Here is a 24,730-nt window from a genome sequence, read left to right on the forward strand (position 1 = left end):
ACTTTAATTCCCTTGTCATTCACCTAACGCTCAATTCGCATCAGTTTCAACATATACCAGCGTAAATATCGTTAATACTTGGCACAAAATTCAGTATTCTACAACTCCGTCATGGGAATAAACCAGAAGTCTCCACCTTTTATGTGAACTTCAATTGCACTGTGGAGCCCAAGGTAATTTTGTTTAACCAAAATTTTTAACTTGTAAGAGCACCCTCTTGCAACAGGTTTATTCAATTCTCCTAAAAATGGTGGCATTCTAAACTTTTCTCCTTTCACAAGCAGTGGTTACATAAATGAAATATTAAGACCTAAAAATGTGGACCCTCGACAAGTTTATTTTTCTGCATATGATAATCAGGATATCCTTCACATTTCCAAGCAAAATCCATTTAAAAAATGTGTCTTTGCCAAACTCCAAAAACAGCCAGTTGAGAGTAATCCAGGAGAGCATTGCATCACCCCAATAAAGCTGTAGGTTTCATCACATGCACCAACAAATCTACATGGCTAGTTTCTGCACTCCTGTTACAGAATTTATTTTACACTTATTATACCAAACAGCATTTTAAACACTGACATATAAACTCCCTAATAAGATAAAGCAAAGATGAAAGCATTTATCTTATTAGAAACAAGATACACCGTCACTTATAGTTTTCAAACATTATTGCACTTTAACTTTCATAATTTGACAATGCATTCATGAAACAAACTGCAGACAACTAGTTTTAACAGACAAATTAAAGAACACTTTTAAGCAGACATGACTGTCCTAAATTGTTTATTAGGTAAGAATTTTACAAACATTACTTATATTAGCGGTAACGGTGAAGCTGCAGAGTATTGCGCCTTCTCCAAGCTGCACGGCGAGAACCACCAATAGTGTGGTGGAACTTGTGGCCCTTTCCAAGGCCACGGCTCTTGCGGCCTGCAGATGTCAGCCCTCTCATTTCCCTGTGCTTGTGGACTGGTTTGGTGATCCACTGGGTATCAGGATTTCTTCTAATAGCCTTATGGAATGGATCAATGAGGATCACCTCAAAGAATTTGTATGTGGAATCTTCGCCAACCCAGTAAGAATTCAGAACTCTCAGAGCCCCACAGTGGCGTCCAGCTCGTTCCTAGAATAGGAAAAAAGGCCCAAAGTCAGCCTCCCACACTTCCCATAGTATCAAACAGGAAGAATTCTCTAGTTCACCACTAGGTGAGACTGAGGCCATTAGGCTACTTAGCTGCTCAAATATTTATCAAGCATCTCCCCAGAGGCTGGGACCCTAAGTATGATAAAGCAGACTTACTAAAATAGCACACACAAACATCCTTAGATTTGAAACCATTCCCTCTTACTACCTGCCCCCCCAACTAAGGCATAAATGTTAAAACTTAGGATTCTGGAACCTCATCTTTTCCTAATAAAGAGGTCAACAAACTTACAGAAAACTTTAATATTTAGCATATTATGTTAGGCTTTGCCAGTCACAGCGGTCTCTTTGCCTTTTCTTTTAAAAATAACATTTTTAGCTCATGGGCCCTTGTTTGCCAACCGCTACAACAGAGCATAGCTTATTTACTAACCCAGAAAGCAAGCTTATAACTGACCACAGAAAAATCAGTGATACAAATAAATGCAGTTTCTATACACCGGGGGAAATGTGCCCTCTGAGACAAAGTTTACTGCCCTTCAATAGCTTCGGTTCCAGAGGTCTACGCTAATCATAAAACACAATTTCCAATATGTGAGCAGAGACATTAAATCAGTAACAAAAGACAAAGTCTTTGACGTTAACTCTTTACCAAGATTAGTTAAGTAAAAAAAAAAAAAATCACAAACCCCACAGGACTCACTTGCATACAAGCTAATCAGGAGAGCTGCTGAAATCCTTCTCCACCAACCCCAGGAGGTGCCAATCCAACTGCTACTCAAAACCACTCACCTCGGCAACAGACTGAAGGCTTCGAGCAAACTTGAGCTGGTTAACACCATGATGCACAGGCTTGCCGTAGGTCGCGCCCTTAGGAACGGGGCGTTTGCGGCCACCACGGCGCACACGAATGCGATATATGACATAACCTGTACGAAAAAAATTTACAAGGGTCTTATAAAAGCCGTAAGGGTGGAAGATCCAACGACATGTCACTTACGCCCCAACATCAATTATATTTCACACCACACGTCAAATACTGTTACCTCTAATGTAAGCAAAACTAATACCCGTTTGAGACTCATTTCACGTTAATCACAGAGGTAGAGTCATTTCTCACTCTACACTGTTATTTTGCTTTAGTCTAGACTCACACGATTTGCAATCTACGACACACTTGCTACTTCAGACAACTGGGAGCACATAATCCACCGGCCAACAACCTCTATGCGCTGCAGCTGAAGGCGGTTTCTGCCAAAGCCCTATGTGAAGACAGACATGGGCGCGATGGCAGCTCTTCCTCATCACCGGTTTCCAGCTTGCCCTGCGAAATATTTTATCGAGGCGTCCACGCAGACACCACTCACCTTGCTTGGCCTTGTAGCCCAGTCTGCGCGCCTTATCGGGCCGGGTGGGGCGGGGCGCCCTGTGGAGCGCCGAGAGCTGGCGGTACTGCCAGCAGCGCACCCTGAGAAGAAATCGCATCACGTCCGACTGCTTCTTCCTCCATAGCTCCTGGATGTACTTGTAAGCGCCCATCTTGGCTTACCTTTGAGATAAACCGCCTATTAAAAACATATCCCTTTAAAGTCTAACAAGACCCCGTCCGTCCATCTTAGTTCCTCATCAACCACAAGGAAACCACTGAGGATGAAAATGGCTCTGCACGCAGCGCGGGGAAAAGCCAGCCCCGATCCCACCTCTGCGACCGCCAGCGCGCAGCAGCGCAGGCAGGCCTCGGGCACATTTCTGCTAGACGAAATGAATGGAGCCAGACTCGGGCACTGAGGGGCGGGTGACTGCGGCAGGCGGCGTCCCCCAGGGCCCGGCCTGCAGAGACCTCGCCGACACCACAGGGGAAGGCGCTACCGCCGCCGCCAACTTAACTCTCGAAGAAAAAGCACTTACTCTACCTAACCCGCCGGCCTGGCTTTACGACGCCCTAGGCCCGGCCCCATGCCTCCCTTCACGCTCCAGGCCCAGCTCGAATTCGCGCCGCCATCACAACATCCCCCCCACAGCCCGCCCCGGGGGCCGCCTCTCCACGCCCGGGCTGCCCCACATCCTGATCGAACTCGCGCCGCACAGAAGGCAGGAGAAACTCCGAGGACGCAGGGTCCCCGAGCCTGGATGGCCGTGGCAAAGGGAGATCCGCGGCGGATGGACTACTGAAAAACTCCAACACAGCCTACCTGATGGCTGCCGCCAGACGGAAAGGAAAGAGCCTTTCTCCCACAATCCCTTTTGGGCTCCTCCCCCACCTCAGCAAGCCTCTTTCCGGTGGAAAGCTGCGGCCACCCGGAGCCTCATGGGACATGTAGTTCCGGCAGAGAGCCTGGTGGGCGGAGTTCGGCAGGGATTGGGTGCAGCCTCCTCTATTGTCCCGCCCCCTGCTCGTCAGGATTCGAGTTTGAGAGGCAGGGGCAACCCGAAACTGGTGAGTCCGCGGCGAGGCCTCGGCGGGCGAGCATCCTATACAGTCGCGCCGCCGGGAGGAGGCAAGGTGGGGGCGGGGCTCCCGTGGCCGAGGTCCGCCGTGGAGGCGCGCAGCCGGCGCGCCGCTCTCTTCGGCGTCTGCGGAGGGGTCCAGGTCTGTGTCGTGAGGAGTGGGGGCCGCTTCATCGAGGCAGCGTCTTCGCCTGCGGCGTGGCTGTGGCTTCCCGGTGCCGTCCCCGTTCTCACCCCGGACGGGCGCAGAGATCCGGGACCCGGGGCGGCTCGGACGGTCCCCCGCGACGCCGCCCCAGCCGCCAGAGAAGGCGTTTGCGGTGCGGGGCTTCGCGGGTGGAGGGTCATTCGGGTCGATTCCGCTTTAGCCCCCGCAGGCCCCAGCTCAGGGATTTTGCACTAAAAAGGGTCCGTGGGGAGGGAGAGCGCTGGCGGCTTGGCGCTTTTCCATTTCCGTGCCTTTCCTGCCTACGGATTTGGTCCCAGATTGGTACGTCAGAACCACAGTTTTTTAGATTTATTTGCCAAGACCTGGTTGGCAAGTGCGAATGTTTCGGGCAGAAATACCGAGAAAATGCTGGCGTTTTGTGTTGCGTTCGTTATGGAAAAATAGGTGACTACGTCTTTTGCGTCTCCAGAATATTTTCATTTTTGATGCAATCATGTGGTTTAATTCTCTTAACAAATTCTAAGTGTGGCCAGGGTTTAAGAGAATCTTGTTTACTTTCTAAATCATTAGCTGTTTTGGTTATTTTTCCCCTCATTTCCTATTTTCCCTTTTTTTTTTTGTCACAGCTTTACCACTGTAAGAATCCTCATATGGTTCATTGATTCATTCAACGAACCTTTATGAAGTGCCTGATATGTGCCAGGCAGTGTCCCAACTGCTGAGGATGCAGCAGTGGTCAACGCAGAAATTCTAGCTTTCTTGGAAACAGGCTTAAGTAAGACATGTATTATGTTAGGCGGTAAGTGCTAAGGACCAACATTAAGAGGAGAGTAAGGATAAGGGAGTGTTGGAGTGGGAGTCGAAAGTTTGGACAGAATGTTCATGGTAAGTCTCCTTGATGAGTAACATTTGAGAAAAGACATGAACGATGTGAGCCTTGGAGAAGTGGGCACTGATTCCACGCGGAGGGAAAAGTGCCAAAGCTGGAGTATGCCTGGAACAGCAAGGAGGCATTGTGGCTGGAATTAGCCATAGGAGAAACTAGCAGATGACATCAGAGAGGCCAAGGTTCTTATGAGGATTTTGGGTTTTCAAAGTGCCTGAGATTGGAAACAATGGGAAGAATTTGAGCGGAAGGGTCACTTCCTGTGGCTTAACATTTTTAAAGGATCTTATGGATTGCAGCTTTGAGGCTAAACGGAAGAACAGAAAAAGTGGAAACAGAGAGACTAGTTAGGAGGTTTTATTAATTTCCTTTTGCTCCTGTACCAATATACAGCAAATTTACTGGCTTAAAATAATACAAATTTATTGTCTTATAATTCTGTAGGTCAGAAATCTCACTAGGCTAAAATCAGGTTGTCAGTAGTGCCATATTCCTTTTAGAGGTGAGAGGGGAGAATCCATTTCCTTGCCTTTTCCAGCTTCTACAGGCCACCTGCATTGCTTGGCTCCTGACCCTTTCCGTCATCTTCAAAGCCAGCAGCATAGCATCTTCAAATCCCGGTCTTTCTCTCTTGCTTTCTGACATTCTTGTCTCCCTCATAAAAAGACACTTGTGATTACATTGGGTCCACTCAGCTAATCCAGGATAATCTCTTCATTGCAAGGTTCCTAATTTAATCACAGCTGCAAAATCCCTTTTACTATGTAAAGTGAAATACTCATAGGTTTTGGGAATTTTGACACAGACATCCTTGAGAGAGCAGGAGATGAGAAGATGGTACCTGGGACCACTTCATTAGTGATGGAGGTTGTAAGTGGTCCCCCCTTGGATGTATTTCAAGGTAGACGATTTACTGATGGATCAGACATGGGGTGTCAGAAAAATGGGTCAAGAATGATTGACTACAAATCATTTAGAAAAAAGATTCTGGCAATGTGAGTAATGACTGCTAATTTCTTAGTTTCTGTGGTTTTGTTTCTTAATTTGCCGTTAGCAGTTTCTCAGGAGTTTTGCAAGATTTGGATTGGTATTTCCAGTTGATTTTTGAGATTCTTGAGGCAGGGATCATTTCTGGTTTTGCTCCCTAGTTTTTCCCTAATGCCTGGCATTATGGTAAGCCCTCAGTAAATATTTACTGGATGAATAAAAGAATGGTAAGCTGGAATCAGCTTATTATATTTTATTATGTTCACTATTATTTGCAAAACCCTTTTAATGTGTGTTTATGTATTTATGTAAAATGTCTTTATATATGGATAAGTCAAAGTATTGCACACAGTACATGGTGTTTACATAAATACACAGTGTAGAAGTTTTCCCCATGTGATGCTTACATAATAAGATCTATCTATAATATCTCTCTATAATGTTAACAGTGTCTCAACATTAATATTTTTCCGATTGCATAAACAGTTCTTTAGATAGAAGAACAGAAGTACTGACAATTTGGAGGAGCTGTTTCTGATGGCCCTTCAAAGAGAATATTGACCAGGTCATGTTTTTATTCTCTAGCAACACTAGATTTGATTTGGAAAGCAAAGCAATATGTATTTAAAACTGCATTGGATTTTGTCTGTTAAGCACATTCTCTTAGTCATATACATCAGATGAAGATTAATAGGTCACAGATTGATTTTTTCTTTTTTTTTTTTGCTGAGGAAGGTTCACCCTGAGCTAACGTCTGCCACCAGTCTTCCTATTTTTATATCTGAGCCGCTGCCACATCACAGCCACTGACAGATGAGTGGTGTAGGTCAGTGCCTGGGAACTGAACCTGGGCTGCTGAAGCCAAGTGTGCTGAAGCAGAGTGTGCCAAACTTAACCATTAGGTCACCAAGGCTGGCCCCGTCACAGATTGAATTTTATTGTGCAGCAGTTTCTTAGGGTAGGGACTGTAACAAGTAGCTCTGACTGCTGCATTTTGCATTAACCTCAGTGTTGATGCAGTTTCTGGGTAAGCAGTTTCTGTTCTCACAGTATCACAGTGTTAGAAGGAACCTTAAAGGTCCTTCATCTGTTCTGGAGCCTTTCAGACTCTTGAAACCTAGATTTACATTGGAGGCTTGGCCACCTGCAGGATCTGTTCACGTGGTTCATTTCCTGTTCAGATGCTGCAGATGGCCTCCTTTATCAATTTGGAAGGAAATGGTGTATATTTATTCTGTTTGGGAATTATGAAATATTATAATGCTTAGAGAACTAAGTTTTTAGTAGTTTTTATGTATAAATCTGAATATCTGTAAGCATGAGAACCATTCCTTATGCATAATGTGAATCCCCACTGTCACGATCATATTTGGAAACTCAAGTATTTTTGTATGTGTATTTGATGTAATTCATTCAAAATCTTACCTTAGATATTAACTTTTTAAAGAACTCAAACTTTTTTTTTTTGAGGAAGATTAGCCCTGAGCTAACATCTGCTGCCAATCCTCCTCTTTTTTGCTGAGGAAGACTGGCCCTGAGCTAACACCTGTGCCCATCTTCCTCTACTTTATGTGAGGGACACCTACCACAGCATGGCTTGCCAAGCGGGTGCCATGTCTGCACTCAGGATCCAAACCGGTGGACCCTGGGCTGCCGAACCTGAACATGGGCACTTAACGGCTGCACCACAGGGCCAGCCCCAGAACTCAGACTTCTTAATTGATGGTGCCAGGTCACTAATCTTCAGTTTTATATGTAGTAGTATTGTTTCCCGTTTGAAAAGAACAAGGAACCTAGAATGTTTCAGCTCTGCTTTGGTTAATCACACATACCCTTTCATCTTTGTTTTCTTTTTGACAGTGTAAAATATTTAACACGGCCGATTCTGTCTTACCTCTTCCCATCTCTTTCCTTTCTAAAATACTTTAAAATCCTTACCTAGTGTTTGAGTTACCTCTATTCTGTTACTTTTACTGTTTGCCCTTGATGGAGACTTCTCTGATATACCAAAACAAACCCCCTAATTTATTTATTTATACACACACACATAAATTAATACATATTTTTAACAGACTTTATCTGCTCATCCTAATATCAATGAGTGATCAAAGTACAATTGTAGCATACCACTTTTAAAGCAGATGTATTAAGACCACTTCCAAAGACTCTTGGAATAATTGACTTGTGAATTTCTCAGGATTCTATTGGTTTCAGCATTTCTCCAGTTTGCTGCAGTCTCCAGCGCTCATAGTTGCCTCCCCTTTTTAGAGGCCTGTTAATCACTGGGTGTTTTTTTCTTATAACTGCCTGCTTTACCCAAGTACAGCGTGTACCCGCCCCTGTAGAGCACTTGAATTTTCTTGAAGATTGGTATAATGTGTGGTAAAGTGACAGTTTTTTGATTGAACAGGAAGGGGAGAGGAGGTAAGGATTGGCATTTAGAAATTCTCCTGGGGCTAAGACATTTTTAGAGGAAGGGAAATAACAATACAAAAACCAGAATTTAGATTCCAAGAATAACATTTTCTGACAACAGAATTGTTCTGTGCTGCCATCATTTTTATCTTTTGGCAGATTTATTTCTTTTTCATCCTCTTCTCATGTGGTTAGGTGGCAACTTCCTTTAAATTTTAACTATTATCATTAAAAACCCTTTGAAAGATTGATTCAATGGTGTCATAACTTACAGGAGACCACAATATGCAGAGAGAATAGAATCCTATGATAAATGAGATGACATTAAATTAATCATAAATTCAGAGGTACGTGTAGAAAACCTTTTAAAATAGGCCATAGCTGCTGACATAGGAGATACCATACCATGGATGATCAATGTGACACAAAGCTGTGCCCTTATAAATAAAGCCTGAGAATTTTTCTATTGCAGTTATGTTGAAAATATAAAGAAAAGAAAGTGCCCTAAGAGCAGTGGCTCTCCTAGAAGCAAGTGATTATTCTTGATAAGATTTAGAAGGATTCCAAGCATACCACCCAGGAAGTAATGGTTGTATCACATAAGTGATGATTATTTCTCTACTGGTAAAATGTAGTGTATGGCTCTGAGAAAGAGTGCTGTGTTATTACTGCACTACAATAATGTTAGCCTTAACATTTTTCCTGTCAGCAGACTAGTGTTTTGGCTGATTTGGGTCATAAAAAATTACAGACTTTGAAAAAATTAAGTAGAGAAGACTTATGGGAAGTTCATTTGTTGCTTCATGTTTTCAGTGTTGGTAAGAAAACAAACCAACCAGTAGTGATGCACAACACACGTGCATACACAGAAGGATACCTGGTATTCATTTTATGTGAATGCTGATTTGAACTTTCTTGTCGTAGTTGTTTTCTGACTTAAAGGAGTTGTGGTATCCCTTTTAGTCAGAGTTATTGCGTGTTCTGCAGTTCCAGATGAGAAGAATTGGGGGAAATAAGGAGGTGGTGGGAGATGGCAAAGGCAATGTGGAAATGTAAATTCTCTTTCCAGGTTATTCTGTTGTATTTGATGAGCCGTTTTTCATTTCTGCCTTGGCTGCTGTTACTTTGCCTTCTGGAAGATAAAACCTCTGAGGAAAAAATTGAAGAAAATGTTACCTGTTCTTGCTTTTCCTTGGATATGTTAGGAAGCTAGGAAAAGTTTTGCTTTTCTTACTGGTTTAAAGTGCCTGAGCAATTTTTCTAGCATCAGGAAGTATGACTCAAAGTATGACTAAGAGAACCCATGTGGCTACCAAAATCCAGTTTCCCACTCTCCTGAGAAAAGACTGACAGTAGCATTAATAGCAGTAATGTTTCTTTAAAAAAATCATGTCCATTCTCTATCCAGATTTTTATCTTCATGCTTCCTTAAACTTTTGCTTAAATGTTTATTTTTTCAAGTAAATATTGACAAGCAGGCAGTTTCTTTCAAGGATTGGTTTCATCTAGGATTCTATCTGAATTCCTATAGACTCAATTAGTATTGAAATATTCTTTGTATAAAATGTATTTGTTATTTTTGAAAACAAACGTGGATTCACATCTATATGTGTAGTCTTAGGTTTACCTAGATTACCTCGGCAAAGATAGAAGAAACTGGTAACACTGATTGCTCTAATGGAGCAAATGGGAGACTAGAAAGGGAGTTTGGAAGGATGTACCTTATTCTATATATGTTTTTTTATATTTGAAATTTCTTGTCATGTATGTATGGCTTATTAAATTTAAACTTAGAAAGAAAAAGAAAAGGTTGATTTCAACAGTATACAATTTTAAAGATCTTCTCTTCTCTTCACAGTGATATCCTGAGACAGGATGGGAAAGGGCTGCAGGGTTGTGGTTTGTGGCTTGCTATCTGTGGGGAAAACAGCAATTTTGGAGCAGCTCCTTTATGGGAATCATACTATTGGTAAGATTGTTTTTCTCTCGTTTCTCTGTAGGTTCTGGGAACTGTTAGGGGTCTGTGGTGGTACACGAAAGTGAGGTGTAGTCTAGAGGGACCAAAAGGGTCATAGAAGTCAACAAAAATTGAGGGGGGCAAAAATGGGGGAGAGAAAAAAACATTTTTATGTTATTGAAATTCAAGAGTGTTTGCTGTAAGTTATAACAGTTAAGAAAACAACTGTATATATCTCTCGTTTGTATATATGTGTTTCCTGTATATTTACATAATGAATAGTGGTCTTGGAGTCATAGCATCAGTCACTTAGGAATATCCTGAATGATCTCTCGTTCTTATTTCAAACATGACTTTCCAGTACTACTGTATAGGTTTTAAAAATGGAAGAAACAGCTGTTTGCTGCAGTGTGACCTAACTTTATGAGTTGGATTATCTCATTCATTTATTCATTCATGGAGTTAAACAATTATTAAATACTTGCTATATGATACAGGCTGTGATGAGGCCTTGTGAGGATACAGAAATGAAGACAACGGCGTCCATGGCTTTAAGGAGGTCATGGTTTAGTAAGGAAGACAGACGTTACGGTTTAGCATAAAATGAGGTTTATGTTAGAGAGCGAAGTAGAATCTTAGATCTTTGAAGTATTTATCTCTGGCAAGTAGCTTAGAGGGCATTTCTATCTTACTTTTATTAATCATTTTGATGAGCTCTGCTTCTCTTCCACCTTCCCAAAATAATATTTAACAATTTTGGTTAAATCCACGTTGAGTTTTTATCATTGATGCCTGTGCCAGCAGTTCTCAAACATTTTGGTTTCAGAATCCCTCCTGTCACAAATCTTGCTCTTAATGTTTTGCCTCCAGATACTAATTTATGTCTGTGCAAAAAATAAATTATGCTGGGGGTGGAAAAAGAAAAGAATCCCTTTACCCTCTTAAAACTCTAAATAGCTTTTGTTTATGTTGGCTATATCTTTTGATATTTTTATTGTATTAGAAATTAAAAAAATATTTGTTACTTAAAATAGTAACAGTAAACTTATTACAGCTAAGATAACATATTCTTATGAAAAATAATTATATTATCAAAAAACTTGGAAGATGAGCATTGATTTACATTTTTGAAAATCTAATGTCTACCTTAATAGAAGGCAGCTGCATTATCATATCTACTTGCTTTTATGTTCAATCTGTTGTGATATGTTGTTTTAGTTGAAATACATGAAGAAAATCTGGCCTTACACAGATATATAGTTAGAAAAGGTACGAGTATTTTAGTAGCCTTTCCAGATAATTGTGAATATTCTTCTTTGATATTTCACTAAAACTCAACAAGTGATGGTTACTTAAAGCTTATTGCAATGTGGAATCTGAAACCACATCAGTGACCTTTTCCTGCTGTATTACATTAAAATCTCATTGATCTATCTTGCACTTTAAATGGGTTTTTTACCCAACATGGTTTTTTAACATCCTGAATTGGTCAGTTGGAAAATACTGGTTTACTGAGATGAGCAGATCTTCCAAATTAACAATTATTGATATCATCCCCAGTCTCATCAGTATTAGGAAGCTGTCAAGTTCATGGTGATGGATACAATTCTGATTTCACTTAAAAGCTCAAATTTTATCATTGACAACAAATACTGTCAGTTATTTTCCTTGAAATGATAGGTTGCCTTTATTCATTTTTTAGAAAATGTGTGTCAAATACCCTGAATAAACATGTTTTTCTGTCATTCCATCTTTTTTAATAAAAGTGGCTAGTTCAGCTTGCAACTCAAACACAAGAGTTTTTCCTCTGGACAATTACCATAATTTGTTATGCAGAAATACTTTATGCCTACTTCCCATTAATCACATAGAATATTAAAAAGATGCAAAGATGTATTCTCAAGGATTGAGGTTTAATAAAATTAGTAATTTTTACTGCTTCATCAAGGACATTTCTTAAGTGAAACTGGCTTTTTTTTTTTTTTGAGGAAGATTAGCCCTGAGCTAACATCTGCTACCAGTTCTCCTCTTTTTGCTGAGGAAGATTAGCCCTGACGTAACATCCATGCCCATCTTCCTCTACTTTATATGTGGGATGCCTGCCGCAGCATGACTTGACAGGTGGTACGTAGGTCTGTACCCGGGATCTGAATTGGTGAACCACTGAATCGGTGGGCCACTGAAGTGGAATGTGCAACCTTAACTGCTGCGCCATCGGGCTGGCCTGAAACTGGCTTTTTTTTTTAACTGCAAGTATGAGATGGTGAACAACACAGCTAATACAGTTGGTGCTACTGCCTTGATTGTACTAAGGCACCAGCAGTTTTACCCACCGTTGCTTTTGCATCAAGTACAAATGTCAACACAGTGGAAAAGGCAAATGTCTTAGTATTGTTATGAAAATAGTTTTGCCCATGTGTATTCCCTGAAAGGAGACCTCAGTGGATCTGTAGACCACACAGATCTACAGATCTACACAGAGAGCTACTGGCACATGTAAATATTCTCAGCTGAGCAGTATGGTGTACTATGATTGTTTCTTTTCTTTTTGTTTTTATGGAAGCTAACATTTGCTTTATTTGTCATTTCGTTAGTTTTGTTTATACCTTTGGCTAATTTTTCCACATGTCCAGATGTTTCTCAGTTTTCCGTGAGGTCAGCTAAATCAGTTAATCCTTTTTTTTCTTGGAGGTACCCTTCCAGGAGCAAGCAATCCTTTTATGTAGGCCTTTTGCACAGATGTCACCGTGGAACTTCCCTTTACCTTTCTTTCTTCCTGGGTTTGATTCCCTGCTTCCTAGATGTCTTATCATCTTTTGGTTTATGCCCTTCTTTTGGTGGAGCATATCTTCCAGTATAGTCATGCATCACTTAATAGTGGGGTTATGTTCTGAGAAATGTGTGATTAGGCAATTTCGTCATTGTGCGAACATCACAAGAGTGTACTTACACAGACCTAGATGGTATAGCCTACTTCACACGTAGGCTGTATAGTACTCCTCTTGGGGGACCACCATTGTATGTGCGGTCCATTGTTGACCAAAATATTATTATGCAGCTCATGACTGTACTTTTTTTGGGGTTGAAAAGATTGTACAATGGAATGGGGCACTGGGTGATGGTAGTCCTCAAAATGCCCTCTATGCCTGGCACATGGCACTAATCTTGGGGCTTCTAAGTAGAGATATTTACTATGGTCCCTGTGATTCCATTTACTCCTGTGTTACCTTCTGTTTTCTGGATCCAGTGTCATCTTCTTTCTATGATTACATGCTAATTTCGATGGAGGCTTCCTCAGTTTGCTGAGAAAATGTATGTGATACATTTTTTCAGGCATCACATGTTTGAAAATATCTTTATTTTACACTCACAATTGAATTATAATTTTGAGTGTAGAATTCCAGGTTGAGAATAATTCCTTTTCAGTATTTTTAAAGCGTTGCTCCGTTATCATCTTTTATCCTTCTCTATTATAAAATGCATCATATACATAGAAAACTGCATAAAACACATAGACGGCTTAATGAATAATTATAAAAGAAACCTTTGCATAATCTCCATGCAGGTCAAAAAGTAGAACCTTGAGGGCACTCTAGTAGCCTCCCATGTTCCTCTCTCCAATCACAACTCAGCCCTTCCCTTGACTTTTGGTCAATCAGTTCTTTCTCTCCTTTATAGTTTTGCCACCTATGTATGTATCACTAAAGGATATAGTTTACTTTTGCCTGTTACTGACTTTATATCAATGGAATAATACTGTATAAATTCTTCAGTGTCTGCCTTCTTTCACTCAATAGTACATCTGTAAGACTCATCCATGTTGTAGGTAGCTGTGGTTTAATTATCATTGCCTTATAGTATCTGTTGTATGAAGACACTTCAATTTATTTATCTCTTCTATCTTGATGAACATTTGGGCTGTTTATAGTTTGGGGCTGTTAGAAATCATGCTGTAGTGAACAGTCTTGGACATATATGCCACCTATTATGTGGGCAAGTTCTGGGGGGGGTGTATCTGGGAGTGAAATTGCTGCTTCATAGAGGATGTCTATCCTCAGTTTTACCAGATTCTATTATCTTCTTGCTTCTAGTGTTGCTTTTGAGATGCTGGGAGCCATTATCATTCTTGATGCTTTGGATGTGGAAGCTTTTGTAGGCTCTTTTTTTTGTCCCCAGTATTCTGAAATTTCATAGTGGTGTATCATAGGATTAGTCTGTTTCCATCCATGGTACCGAGCATTCAGTGGGCCCTTTCAATATGGAAATGTTTGTCTTCAGTTCTGAAATTTTTTTTTTTTTGAGGAAGATTAGCCCTGAGCTAACATCTGCCGCCAATCCTCCTCTTTTTGCTGGGGAAGACTGGTCCTGAGCTAACATCTGTGCCCATCTTCCTCTATTTTATGTGGGATGCCTGCTGCCACAGCCTGGCTTGACAAGTGGTATGTAGGTCTGCACCTGGGATCTGAACTGGCAAACCCCGGGCTGCTGAAGCAGAATGTGCGAATTTAACTGCTGTGCCACTGGGCTGGCCCCTCAGTTCTGAAATATTTTGTTGATGCTTTCCCTCCTCTTTGTTCTCTGTTCTCTCTTTCTGGAACTCTCTTTTTGGAAGCTAGACTTCTGGACTAGTTCGCTAATTTTTTTATTTCTCCTCTTCTATTTTCCACTCTTAATATTTTGTTCCACTTCTTGGGAGTTAACATCATTATGTTCTAGCCCTTCTACAGAGGTTTCACTTCTTATTATTCTGTTCTCTTTTCATGGATGCACTGTCTTCTCTCTCTGAGTATAATATTGAGTAATTTTTTTGTTTTTCTTTTCTTTGTAGTCTTTTCCCTCTAAGGTGCTCGTTTCTGATTTTTGGTCTCTCCTTTCCTCCAGGTATCTGGTAGTCCTTGGTTGTCTGCTCATAATTAAGAGTGGAGAACTAAAAAGCTAACCAAAAGCTCTAAGCATGTGGACAGGGTTCATGACTTTGAACTTCACTGTAAGGTGATCTGGGTGGGGCCTTGTTGAGCAACCCTAGATGTTAGCATATTTAGGATTTTTCCTATTTTGCTGGCCAGATTCCCCAAATTCCTCTGCCTGGAGGATAAAGACCTGGCTGCTAAAGGTTTGGGAGCAGAGGGAGGTTGACACTTAATTGCCCCCTGTTTTCACTATGGAACTCAGACCCTCTATCCCACAGTCCAGGCATCCTCTATTTTACCCTCTCTAGAGCTTGCACCCTTAGTCTTCTGCAGGTATGGAGGAGTGGTAGTTGCCCAATGGCATGGAGTGGGAGAGTGGATCTAGGGAGCTAATGGAAGAGCCATGACTTTGGTTGATTTATAGAGTAACAAAATCTCAAAAGGTTTAAGCTTAATGGGGCAAGGAGGGGAACCAGACTGTTGTTTGGTGGATAAAACATCCACTATGACAAAAGTCTTAATAGTTTTTGCCTTGAAATTATTTTGTAGTCAAAGCTCAATAAATTTGTGTCTTAATAGAATAAGCTTTAATTTCCGTCAGGTAGCTTAATATATCACAGCATGAGATATATACTCAAACCTATGAGTAATTTTCCCTTACTAAACATTGAACACGTTCCTTAATGTAAATAATTATGCTGATAAAAGTGAATTTTTGGTTTCTCATGGTCCAATCGATTTATCATTACATCATTATTCCTTTTAATACTTTATGGAGATTTTATTTAATACTTATAAACAGTTCATGTAAGGCACCTGTAACAAATCATTCTACAGTATTTAGGTTGTTTAAAACTCTTGCCATAGTTTTCAAAAACCTATAATATAGTATGCTTTATTGGTATAGGATGTTATCCATATGATTTTACCTCTGGATATAGCTCATATTTAAATATGAAAGTGGGTACAGGGACCATACTATACCTTTCTCATCATATGCCTCTAGCACTCATTACAATTCCAAGTGTTAATCTTCTCCCCTTAATCCCCTTATCCACAAATGATTATTGAATACATGCTGTGTACACAGAATAGTTCATTTCTCTCAAGGAAGTTATAGACTAGTTGAAGAGACAAAACCTGCACAAATGGAGCAAACTAAAATGCATTTTAAAAGGATCACTCAGGCAAGAAGGGAACTGAAATTGGGACATCAATTATGAGCTCATTCATTCATTCAGCAAACATTTATTCAGGACTTTCTAGGTCAATTTTTAAGTCAATTTGTTAGTCCTCAGAGCTATAAAGATAGATTAGCCACAGTCCTGGCTCTCAAGGAGTTTATACTCCAGCTTCAGAGGGGACAGATATGGAAAGATTTAAGTATAGAATGGTATTGTGGGCCAGCCCCGTGGCATAGTAGTTGAGTTCACACACTCTGCTTCGGAGGCCTGGGATTCACCTGTTCAGATCCTGGACATGGACCTACACACTGCTTATCAAGACACAGTGTGGCATGCGTCCCACATAGAAAATAGAGGAAGATGGGCAGGGATCTTCCTCAGCAAAAAGAGGAGGATTGGTGGCAGATATTAGCTCAGGTCTAATCTTCTTCAAAAAATAAATAAATAAAATGGTATTGCCTGTACACGGCACAATAGGAGCAGAAAGGAGGGAAGGGGCTAATCAGGAGAGGAGGACCCACAGAGCTGACATTTCAGAAGAGTCTGGAAAGGATACTAGGAGTTAACTGAGCTACTGCTGTAGTTCAGGTGAAGATACACCAATGGGAATGAAAGGAGGCAGTGGCTTGAGCAGATGTTTCAGCAGTAAAGTGGCTGATTTATAACTTTCACTCACACTTTCAGTTTTCAAAGAGAACTTTGAAGACTGCCCAGGTGGATGGTGATGAAGGGAAGAAGGCAAGGAGGAGGAACAGGTGTAGGGAGGAAAGATAGTAAGTTTTGCTAGTTTGAAGTACTTGCAGGACATTCACATAAAAGTGCAAAGTAGGCACTTGGGAATTAAGGCCTGGTGCTCAGGCCCAGACTGGACATGTACATTTTTGAGTCCTGTAAACAGACCCTGGAAATAGTGGAAGTTGTACAAAAAAAAGCTAACAAATTTCCCCCAGGTCTTGTCCTTGCCTCTGATGGACAAGAAAATGGGGCCACTTAGTTGTTGAAGCTACTTTTTTTTTTTTTTGAGGAAGATTAGCCCTGAACTTACTGCTGCCAATCCTCTTTTTGCTGAGGAAGCCTGGCCCTGAGCTAACATCCATGCCCATCTTCCTCCACTTTATATGTGAGACGCCCACCACAGCATGGCTTTTGCCAAGTGGTGCCATGTCTGCACCCAGGATCCGAACCGGCAAACCCTGGGCCGACGAGAAGTGGAACGTGCGAACTTAACTGCTGCGCCACTGGGCCAGCCCCTGTTGAAGCTACTTTTAAAATCAGCCTTTAATTCTCCAATTTAGGTATTAAGTTCTTTGACTCTTATAACAATACTTTTTAAAAATATGTAATAGTAAATCTTGTTGCCAAATTTTTATTTCTACTTTTATTTCTATCCAGAAGAAATATTTTTAAAAAGCATGTTGGTCATTTACTGTACTACCTTTCACTTTAAGGAAGTTAGTAAATGAATCTTCTTATATATAGTATATAGGGAACATAGAAAGCCAACTTGCTGAATGACAAGAAAATATTCAGCAGTTAGTACTGAGTTATCCAAAAAGTAATTTCTTTTTTTCTTATTGAGGTATAATTGACATAACATCATATACTTTCAGGTGTACAATGTAGTGATTCGATATTTGTATATATAAAAGTAATTTCTTTTTAATCCCAGGAATGGAAGATTGTGAAACAATGGAAGATGTGTATATGGCTTCAGTGGAAACGGATCGGGGAGTAAAGGAACAGTTACATCTTTATGATACCAGAGGCCTACAGGAAGGTGTGGAGCTGCCAAAGCATTATTTTTCATTTGCTGATGGCTTTGTTCTTGTGTACAGTGTGAATAACCTTGAATCCTTTCAAAGAGTGGAGCTTCTGAAAAAAGAAATTGATAAATTCAAAGACAAAAAAGAGGTAAGTGGGTATGTGAAAAATGCCAAATGTGAATTATAATACTGTTTAAGTTGTAGCATGGACTTCTGGGCAGTTAAAATATTTTAAAAGCGCTAAATTGTATCCACAGTATCTGTAATCTTCATAATTTTTTTTCTTAGTTCAGGAAATACAGTCAGGACCAGCATTTGACTTTCTGCCTTTGCTTGTTACTGTGTACAAGTTGAATTTTAATGACTCCATACCTCAAGTACCACACAGTTCATTTCATATTGTTTGGGATCCCTGTGGCCTGGGTCTCTTTATTATCTTCTTGGGTAAATAGGATTCTTGTCTTCAGTCTTGAAAAAAGAAAAGTGAAAAAAACCTAGTAAGTATTGAATTCTACCCATTTACCACTTAAAAATAAGATTCTTATCATGGTCTGTAAAGTCTTATATGATCTGGGATCTGGCCCATCCCTGTCCTTTTCATCTTATCTTTATCATTCAGTTCCTCTGTCACTGTACTCCAGTGACACTGGTCTACTTTCTGTTTTCCCAACATGATAATTTTGTTCCCCTATTAAGTCCTTCCCAATCGCTGGTTCCCTTGCCTGGAACTCTCTTATCAAGATCCTTGTCCGGATCTTCATATGGCTGACTCATCATCATGGAGGGAACCATATAATGTACTGGTTAACAGCACTGGCTAGATTTTCTTAACCTCAATTTTGGTATTTTATTTATTTTTCTGTTAAACTTTCTATTTTGAGATAACTGTAGATTCACATGCAATTTTAAGAAAGAGATCCCTTACACAGTTTCCCCGAATGCTAACATTGTGCAGAACTACAGTACAATATCACAACCAAGATACTGACATTCATACAGTCAAGATTCAGAATGTATTTCTGTCACTGCAAGGGTCCCTCATGTTACCCTCTTATAGCCACACCCACTTCCCTCCCATCCCCACCCGCTCCTTAACCCCTGACAAACACTAATCTCTTCTCCATTTTTATGACCTTGTCATTTCAAGAGTGTTAACATAAATGTAAGCATACAGTATGTAACCTTTTGGTTTTGGCTTTTTTCACTCAGTGTAATTCTCTGGAGAGTCATCCAAGTTCTTGCACCTATGAGTATTTCATTCCTTTTTTATTTCTGCGTGGTATTCCATAATATGTATGTACCAAAGTTTGTTTAACCATTCACCTGTTGAAAGACATCTGGGTTGTAATTTTTTTTTATTCTTTTGAGTACTTACTTTGTGAATAGATAACAATATTCACAAGGTTCCATCTTCAAAAGACATAAAAAGGCAAGTAATGAATGCGCCCTCCCACCTATTTCCCATCTTTCCCACCTAAACAGATAAATGCTGTTATTTTCTACAATATCCTCCAGATTCCCCTCCCTGCCCCCCAAAAGTGAAAGTATAGTTCAGTGAACATTCATATACTTGATACTTGAATCTTGGCTCTACTTCTTAACTTTTCTGCCTTAGTTTCCTTATCTGTAAAATGAAGATGATAACAGTACCTTCCTCATATGGTTGTAATGGGGATTTATCTAAACACATCCATTCATCAAATGCTTATTGAGCAACCTCTCTGTGCCTGGCATTGTTCTAGGTGAGGTGCAGGGAATACAAGACAACCACATGGAGTCTGTTCCCATAAGGCTTCTGTTTTGGGGATGGGAGGGGGAGAGACAAGGAACAAATATATGTTACAAAGAGTAATGCTATGTAGGAAAGTGAAGCAGAGTGGGAAGTGAGGGTACTGTTTTCTGTAGGGTGATCTGGGAAGGCCTCAAAAGGTGACTTTCAGCAGAGATCTGAAGGAAGAGGGAGGGAGCCAAGCTAATGTTTGGAGGAGGAGTGCTCCAGGTGGAGAGACTAGTTGATGCAAGGGTCTGGGGCAGGAATTTGCTCATCATGTTCAGGAACAGCCATGAGGCCAGAGTGAGCTGGAGGAGAGTGGTAGGAGACGAGGGCAACATTTTAGATCAGAAGCCATTGGTTTTGAGCAAAGGAATGACATGACCTGGACTTAGATTGCATTTATTTGCATGTTAGTTTCTAAAAAAATCAAATAGGTAATGTTTGCACATGGTTCAGAAATAAAAATGACATATAAAAAGGACTATAGTGAACCCTATTTCCCACCACTGTCCTCAACCAATGAGTTCCTCTACCTCAAGCATGCTTTTTTAATATTTTATCACTTTGCTAGTTTTGGGGAATCCTTCCAAAGTTCCTTTATATAAATACAAAGCAAATAGGAACATACATATTTTTTATTTTTCTCTTTCTTGCACTGAAAGTTGCATATTGTTCATGTAATACATCTTGGAGTCCTTTCCATATCAGTACTCAGATTCCTTGGGTTTGTTTTTTGTTTTGTTTTGTTTTTGGTGAGGAAGATTTGCTCTGAGCTAATATCTGTTGCCAGTCTTCCTCTTTTTTTGCTTGAGGAAGATTAGCCCTGAGCTAACATCTGTGCCAGTCTTCCTCGATTTTGTATGTAGGTCACTGCCACAGCATGGGTTGACAGTGGTGTAGGTCCATGCCTGGGGTCTGAACCCATGAACCTGAGCCACCAAAGCAGAGTGGGCAAACTTAACCACTGTGCCATGGAGCTGGGCCTCCCCCCGTTTTTTTTGAACTCATGCATAGTTTTCATTGTGTGGTCGTAGATGTATCATACTTACTTAACCAGTCCCAAATTGATGGACACTTGGGTTATTTCCAGTCCTTTGCTATTATGAACTATGCTACCATGAATAATTTTATACATTGATTATGTTGTATGTTTTAGGGTACAGTTACTTGTGAGATCAGTTAGCAGAAATGGGGTTCTTGAGTCAAAGGGTAAATATATTGCCAAATTACCTTCCATAGGAATGGTATAACAATAAATGCCTGTTTTTCCAGTCTTGACAATAATGTGTAAACTTCAGGATTTTGTAAGTCTTTTGGGTGAAAATCATATTTTAATAGTTTCATTTCCCTTAGTATGAGTGAGGTTGAGTATCTTTTGACTTATTTTAAAATGATCACTTTGGCTGCTGTGTTGACAGTAGACATTTGGGGGACAAGGTGAGAAACAAGGAGTTTAGCTGAACCTTTATTGCCCTGGAGCACTTTAACATTTACCAGTGGCAGAGTTGAGGAGAAACCAGCAAAGGAGTCTAAGAAGTGGCCAGGAGATAGGAGGAAAACCAGGATAAAGGTGTCCCAGAGGCAAGTAAAGCCATCACTTTTTAAAGCACTTCACACTATGTCAAGTGCTGCAGATAGGTCAAAAAACAGGAAGAAGTGGGCAGCCTTTAGTAACTTGGGGGGGTCTTAGAAACAGTTTTAGTAGAACAGTGAGATGAAGTCTGATTGGACTGGATGTAGGAGAGACTTGAAGATAGCAAACACAGCTCTTTGAAAGTTTTGAGTAAAAGGGTAAGGGGAACGGAGAGGAGCTGGAGAAGGATGTACAAAAAGAGGTTTGTTTTTTTAGATGGAAGATATCATTGTCTTTGTATGCTAATGGGAATGATTGAGTAGAGAGGAGAAAACTGATGATGCAGGAGAGAGAGGGGATAATTGCTGGAGTGACATCATTGTCCAGGTTAAAAGGATGGGTTCTGGAAGATGGGTACATGGGCTTGGAAGATGGTAGGTTGCCAGATGTTGTGCTGGAAGCACATGAAAGTTCTATTCTGATTGCTTCTATTTTCTTATTGAAATAGTATGACATCAACTGAGAGTAAGTGAGGGAAAGAAGAAATGCTGGAGGTTGGAGAAGAGGGCCAAGGTAGGAGATGTCTCGTTACAGAGTACATGGAGGAAATGTATTATATTTGGTGGAGAACACCACCTTGCTTGAGGTCAGTGATTATGAATTGGGACCAGCCAATAGGATTTTTTTTCCTCTAGCCACATTCAGTAAGTGGTGTAGGCGAAGAGTATAGGTGGATACAATAGGATAATGACAGCAAGGGAGTAAATTAAAGGAATCTCAGCTGGGTGAGGTACGTAAGACATGAGAGGGACTGAAGCAGTGATAAAGGCAGTACAGTCAATGGATTGTAGGTCCTTGTGATGTTTAGAATCGTTGCGTTCAGCGTGTTAGGCATGAACTAGGAAGGCAGAGGTCAGAGTGGGATTCCTGGAATTGGTATCATAAAGAGGAGCAGTTCTAATGGCAAGAGCTAGGATGTGTTCGTGGGAGTGAATGGCTGAGTTCAGGAGCATGATTAAGATCTTTGCAGAAACCAAAGAAGTGAGGGATAAGGTTACTGGAAGGTCATCCACATGGCTAGTTGAAATCACTAGGAATTATGACAAAAGTAGTGTGGTAGTGACCACGAGCCAGGTCTGTAATGAGCAGCAAGTTGGGGCAGGGAGCAGATAGTACATACTTAAAGCACCAGCCTTCAGTTTTAGGGTAGGATATTGTTGGAGGCAGCACTGAGGGACAAGGAGGACACTTTACATCCTTTCCCATCCCCTAGCGTAGTGAGAACTGCAGGGCTGAGCCAACTTTCAGTTAGGCAAGAAGGCGAAGGGAACATTCAATAGGGAGGGGATTTTGTTGAACTCTAGGGGCAAAGTGGAAGTTTCTGCAATTGGGGAGGGGGAGATGGAGGTCAGATTAGGTGATATACATACATGAAGATGAAAATCTGGGTGATGAAGAATGACATGAGGGCTTAAAGGGGTAGTTCCTGCTAAGAAATGGAGGGGTATAGTTGCCAAGAAAACCAAAGCTCTGGGGCCTGCTCTTCCATTCTGCCAGGGATAAAGCACAGGGCCCTCAACTTAAAGGCTCAAAGGTCCTAGTTCAGAGCTGCTCCTCAGAGGGGCCTTGTCTGACAATTCTTACTGCCCTTTCTCCACTCTCCAGTCAGCCTGTTTATTGTCTTCTTTACAGTCACTATCTAAAAATATTCTCTCTCCTCCCTCCCTCTCCGCTTGGGCCTGCTGTGTTCTGGTCACCTGAAATGTTGCCTGGTATGTAGTAAGCCTTCAGGTTCAAGTGAGTGTTTGCCTTCCATTTAGTGTAAAATGTTCCTGTTGGTCCAGACATTCAGCAGATATCTAGTGCTTGCATCAGGCACTCTTCTCTGATGAGGAATAATGTGAACAGAAGTTCCTATTCTCATGGAACTTAGGTTCTAGGGGTGCAGAACTCTCACAGCTCCAGAATTCCTCTTCTATTTTGAAGTACGTGCTGCAGATTTCCCAAACAGCAGGTATAGCTTAAATGAAGTGCAGACACATTTCAGTGAAACCGTTACCTGTTAATTTCCCCAAGTCTATCTTCCATTCATACCTGAGTTGAGTAACTTCATCTGTTGTTAATTTAAAATGTTTCATAGTTGACACCCTGTAGAGTATCTGTATTTTTAACAGAAGTGCGTTGAGGAGGAGCGAGGCTAACGTCCTATCCTATTCAGTCACATCTGAGACTAAGTTTTGATGAAGCAGTTTGTTAAAGGGGACAGCATTCTTTATTTCTCCATTTTGCCTAAGAACTGATGCTGGCAGATTGTGATCTTTTTATCCATTTTTCTTTCAGGTAGCAATTGTTGTATTAGGAAACAAAATCGACCTTTCTGAGCAGAGGCAAGTGGACGCTGAAGTGGCACAGCAATGGGCAAAAAGTGAGAAAGTGCGACTGTGGGAGGTAACAGTTACAGATCGGAAAACTCTGATTGAACCATTCACTCTGTTAGCCAGCAAACTTTCCCAGCCCCAGAGCAAATCGAGCTTTCCTTTGCCTGGGAGGAAAAACAAAGGGAACTCTAACTCTGAGAACTAAAAATCAGTAATGCCACAATTGTTTCTTAAATAGTGATTGCCTTTAAGTGTCTGTGAACATATTTAAAATAGGCCATTCGTATCTATCTTTGGTCCTTAGGAAACCCCTAAGGAAGTAATTTAATACACTTTAGGTTATAATTAAATTATTTGGGCTGAGTTTATTATTATTGCCTGATATGAAATGAGATAATATATTTGCATTCTCATTGTTTGAAACTTGTCCCTGAAATTAGCACCTTTGTTATTTATACTTGTTGGACTTGTCAAAGCAGTAAAAATAAAGTTGGGCTAGTATGCAAATGTACCTATGAGTAGCTTCCCCCTGGTTTAACTTGTTTCACAAGTTATTATTCTCTGTAACTTTATGCAAACTTCTTAGCTCAAACATAACTTAAAGTTTATTAATCATCTCATGTTTAGGATTATAAAATGACATTTTTTGTATGTCCAAGTTAGATCACAAACTAACAATTTGGATACTAAGTAAGCTGAATTTTATCTTGTGGAGATCTTGCTAAATGGAACAAAACCTGTGGTTTAACTTTGTTCAAATTATATGTTTAGCATGACTTGAGCCTGTAGCTGGTGTAAATACGTTCAAACTGTTTCTTCTTTAGAAAATTGCTAAGCACTTAAGGACAGTAAAGCTTCCATTTTCCACAAGGAATCCTATACCTTCTGGAATAGTTTTCTGGATACGTAGTTATGTGGAATAAAAAATGTATCATAAAAATACTGGACTATAGGCAGTCTTCAAGTTAGATATCTGAGTTTGTGCTATGGTTCTTTGCAGATTTTGGCAAGATGTGAGCAATGGGGCTAACTGTATTTAGCAAGTTGACAATACTGCAACTATTTTAAAAGTAGGCAACAAGCTACTTAGTGGTTTCAGTCGTGAAAGCAGTTAACTATATAAATCAGCTAGTGCTACTACC

General features: G+C 40.5%; 2 protein-coding genes across 9 annotated transcripts; one reads left to right on the top strand and one right to left on the bottom strand.

Annotated features, from left to right (window-relative positions):
* Positions 1 to 317: 317 nt before the first annotated feature.
* On the bottom strand, positions 318 to 3,588 carry RPL15 (ribosomal protein L15). 4 transcript variants are annotated; one of them, XM_001494613.6, is made up of 4 exons: positions 3,337 to 3,588; positions 2,512 to 2,693; positions 1,937 to 2,073; positions 318 to 1,123 (listed from the first exon to the last, which is right to left on the bottom strand). In XM_001494613.6, the coding sequence occupies exons 2-4, from the start codon at positions 2,681 to 2,683 to the stop codon at positions 818 to 820; spliced, it is 615 nt and encodes a 204-aa protein (XP_001494663.1). In that variant the 5' UTR covers positions 2,684 to 2,693; positions 3,337 to 3,588; the 3' UTR covers positions 318 to 817. The 4 variants fall into 4 exon arrangements, with proteins under 4 accessions (XP_001494663.1, XP_070095149.1, XP_070095151.1 ...); XM_070239048.1 differs by having other exon boundaries at positions 2,512 to 2,709; positions 3,337 to 3,397; XM_070239050.1 differs by having other exon boundaries at positions 3,207 to 3,348.
* NKIRAS1 (NFKB inhibitor interacting Ras like 1) lies at positions 3,442 to 24,528 on the top strand. 5 transcript variants are annotated; one of them, XR_011427340.1, is made up of 5 exons: positions 3,593 to 3,734; positions 9,908 to 10,018; positions 17,770 to 18,011; positions 18,152 to 18,360; positions 23,551 to 24,528. XR_011427340.1 is itself a non-coding variant. In XM_070239051.1 (5 exons), exons 4-5 carry the CDS (start codon positions 17,772 to 17,774, stop codon positions 23,791 to 23,793), a joined length of 483 nt encoding a protein of 160 aa, XP_070095152.1. In that variant the 5' UTR covers positions 3,593 to 3,734; positions 9,908 to 10,018; positions 11,999 to 12,130; positions 17,770 to 17,771; the 3' UTR covers positions 23,794 to 24,528. The 5 variants fall into 5 exon arrangements, 4 of the variants coding, with proteins under 4 accessions (XP_005600958.1, XP_070095152.1, XP_001917748.1 ...); XM_070239051.1 differs by lacking the exon at positions 18,152 to 18,360 and adding an exon at positions 11,999 to 12,130; XM_005600901.4 differs by lacking the exons at positions 3,593 to 3,734; positions 18,152 to 18,360 and adding an exon at positions 3,442 to 3,581.
* The last annotated feature ends 202 nt before the right edge of the window (positions 24,529 to 24,730 follow it).

The sequence above is a fragment of the Equus caballus genome, chromosome 16 (genome assembly GCF_041296265.1).
Source record: "Equus caballus isolate H_3958 breed thoroughbred chromosome 16, TB-T2T, whole genome shotgun sequence".
NCBI lineage: Eukaryota > Metazoa > Chordata > Mammalia > Perissodactyla > Equidae > Equus > Equus caballus.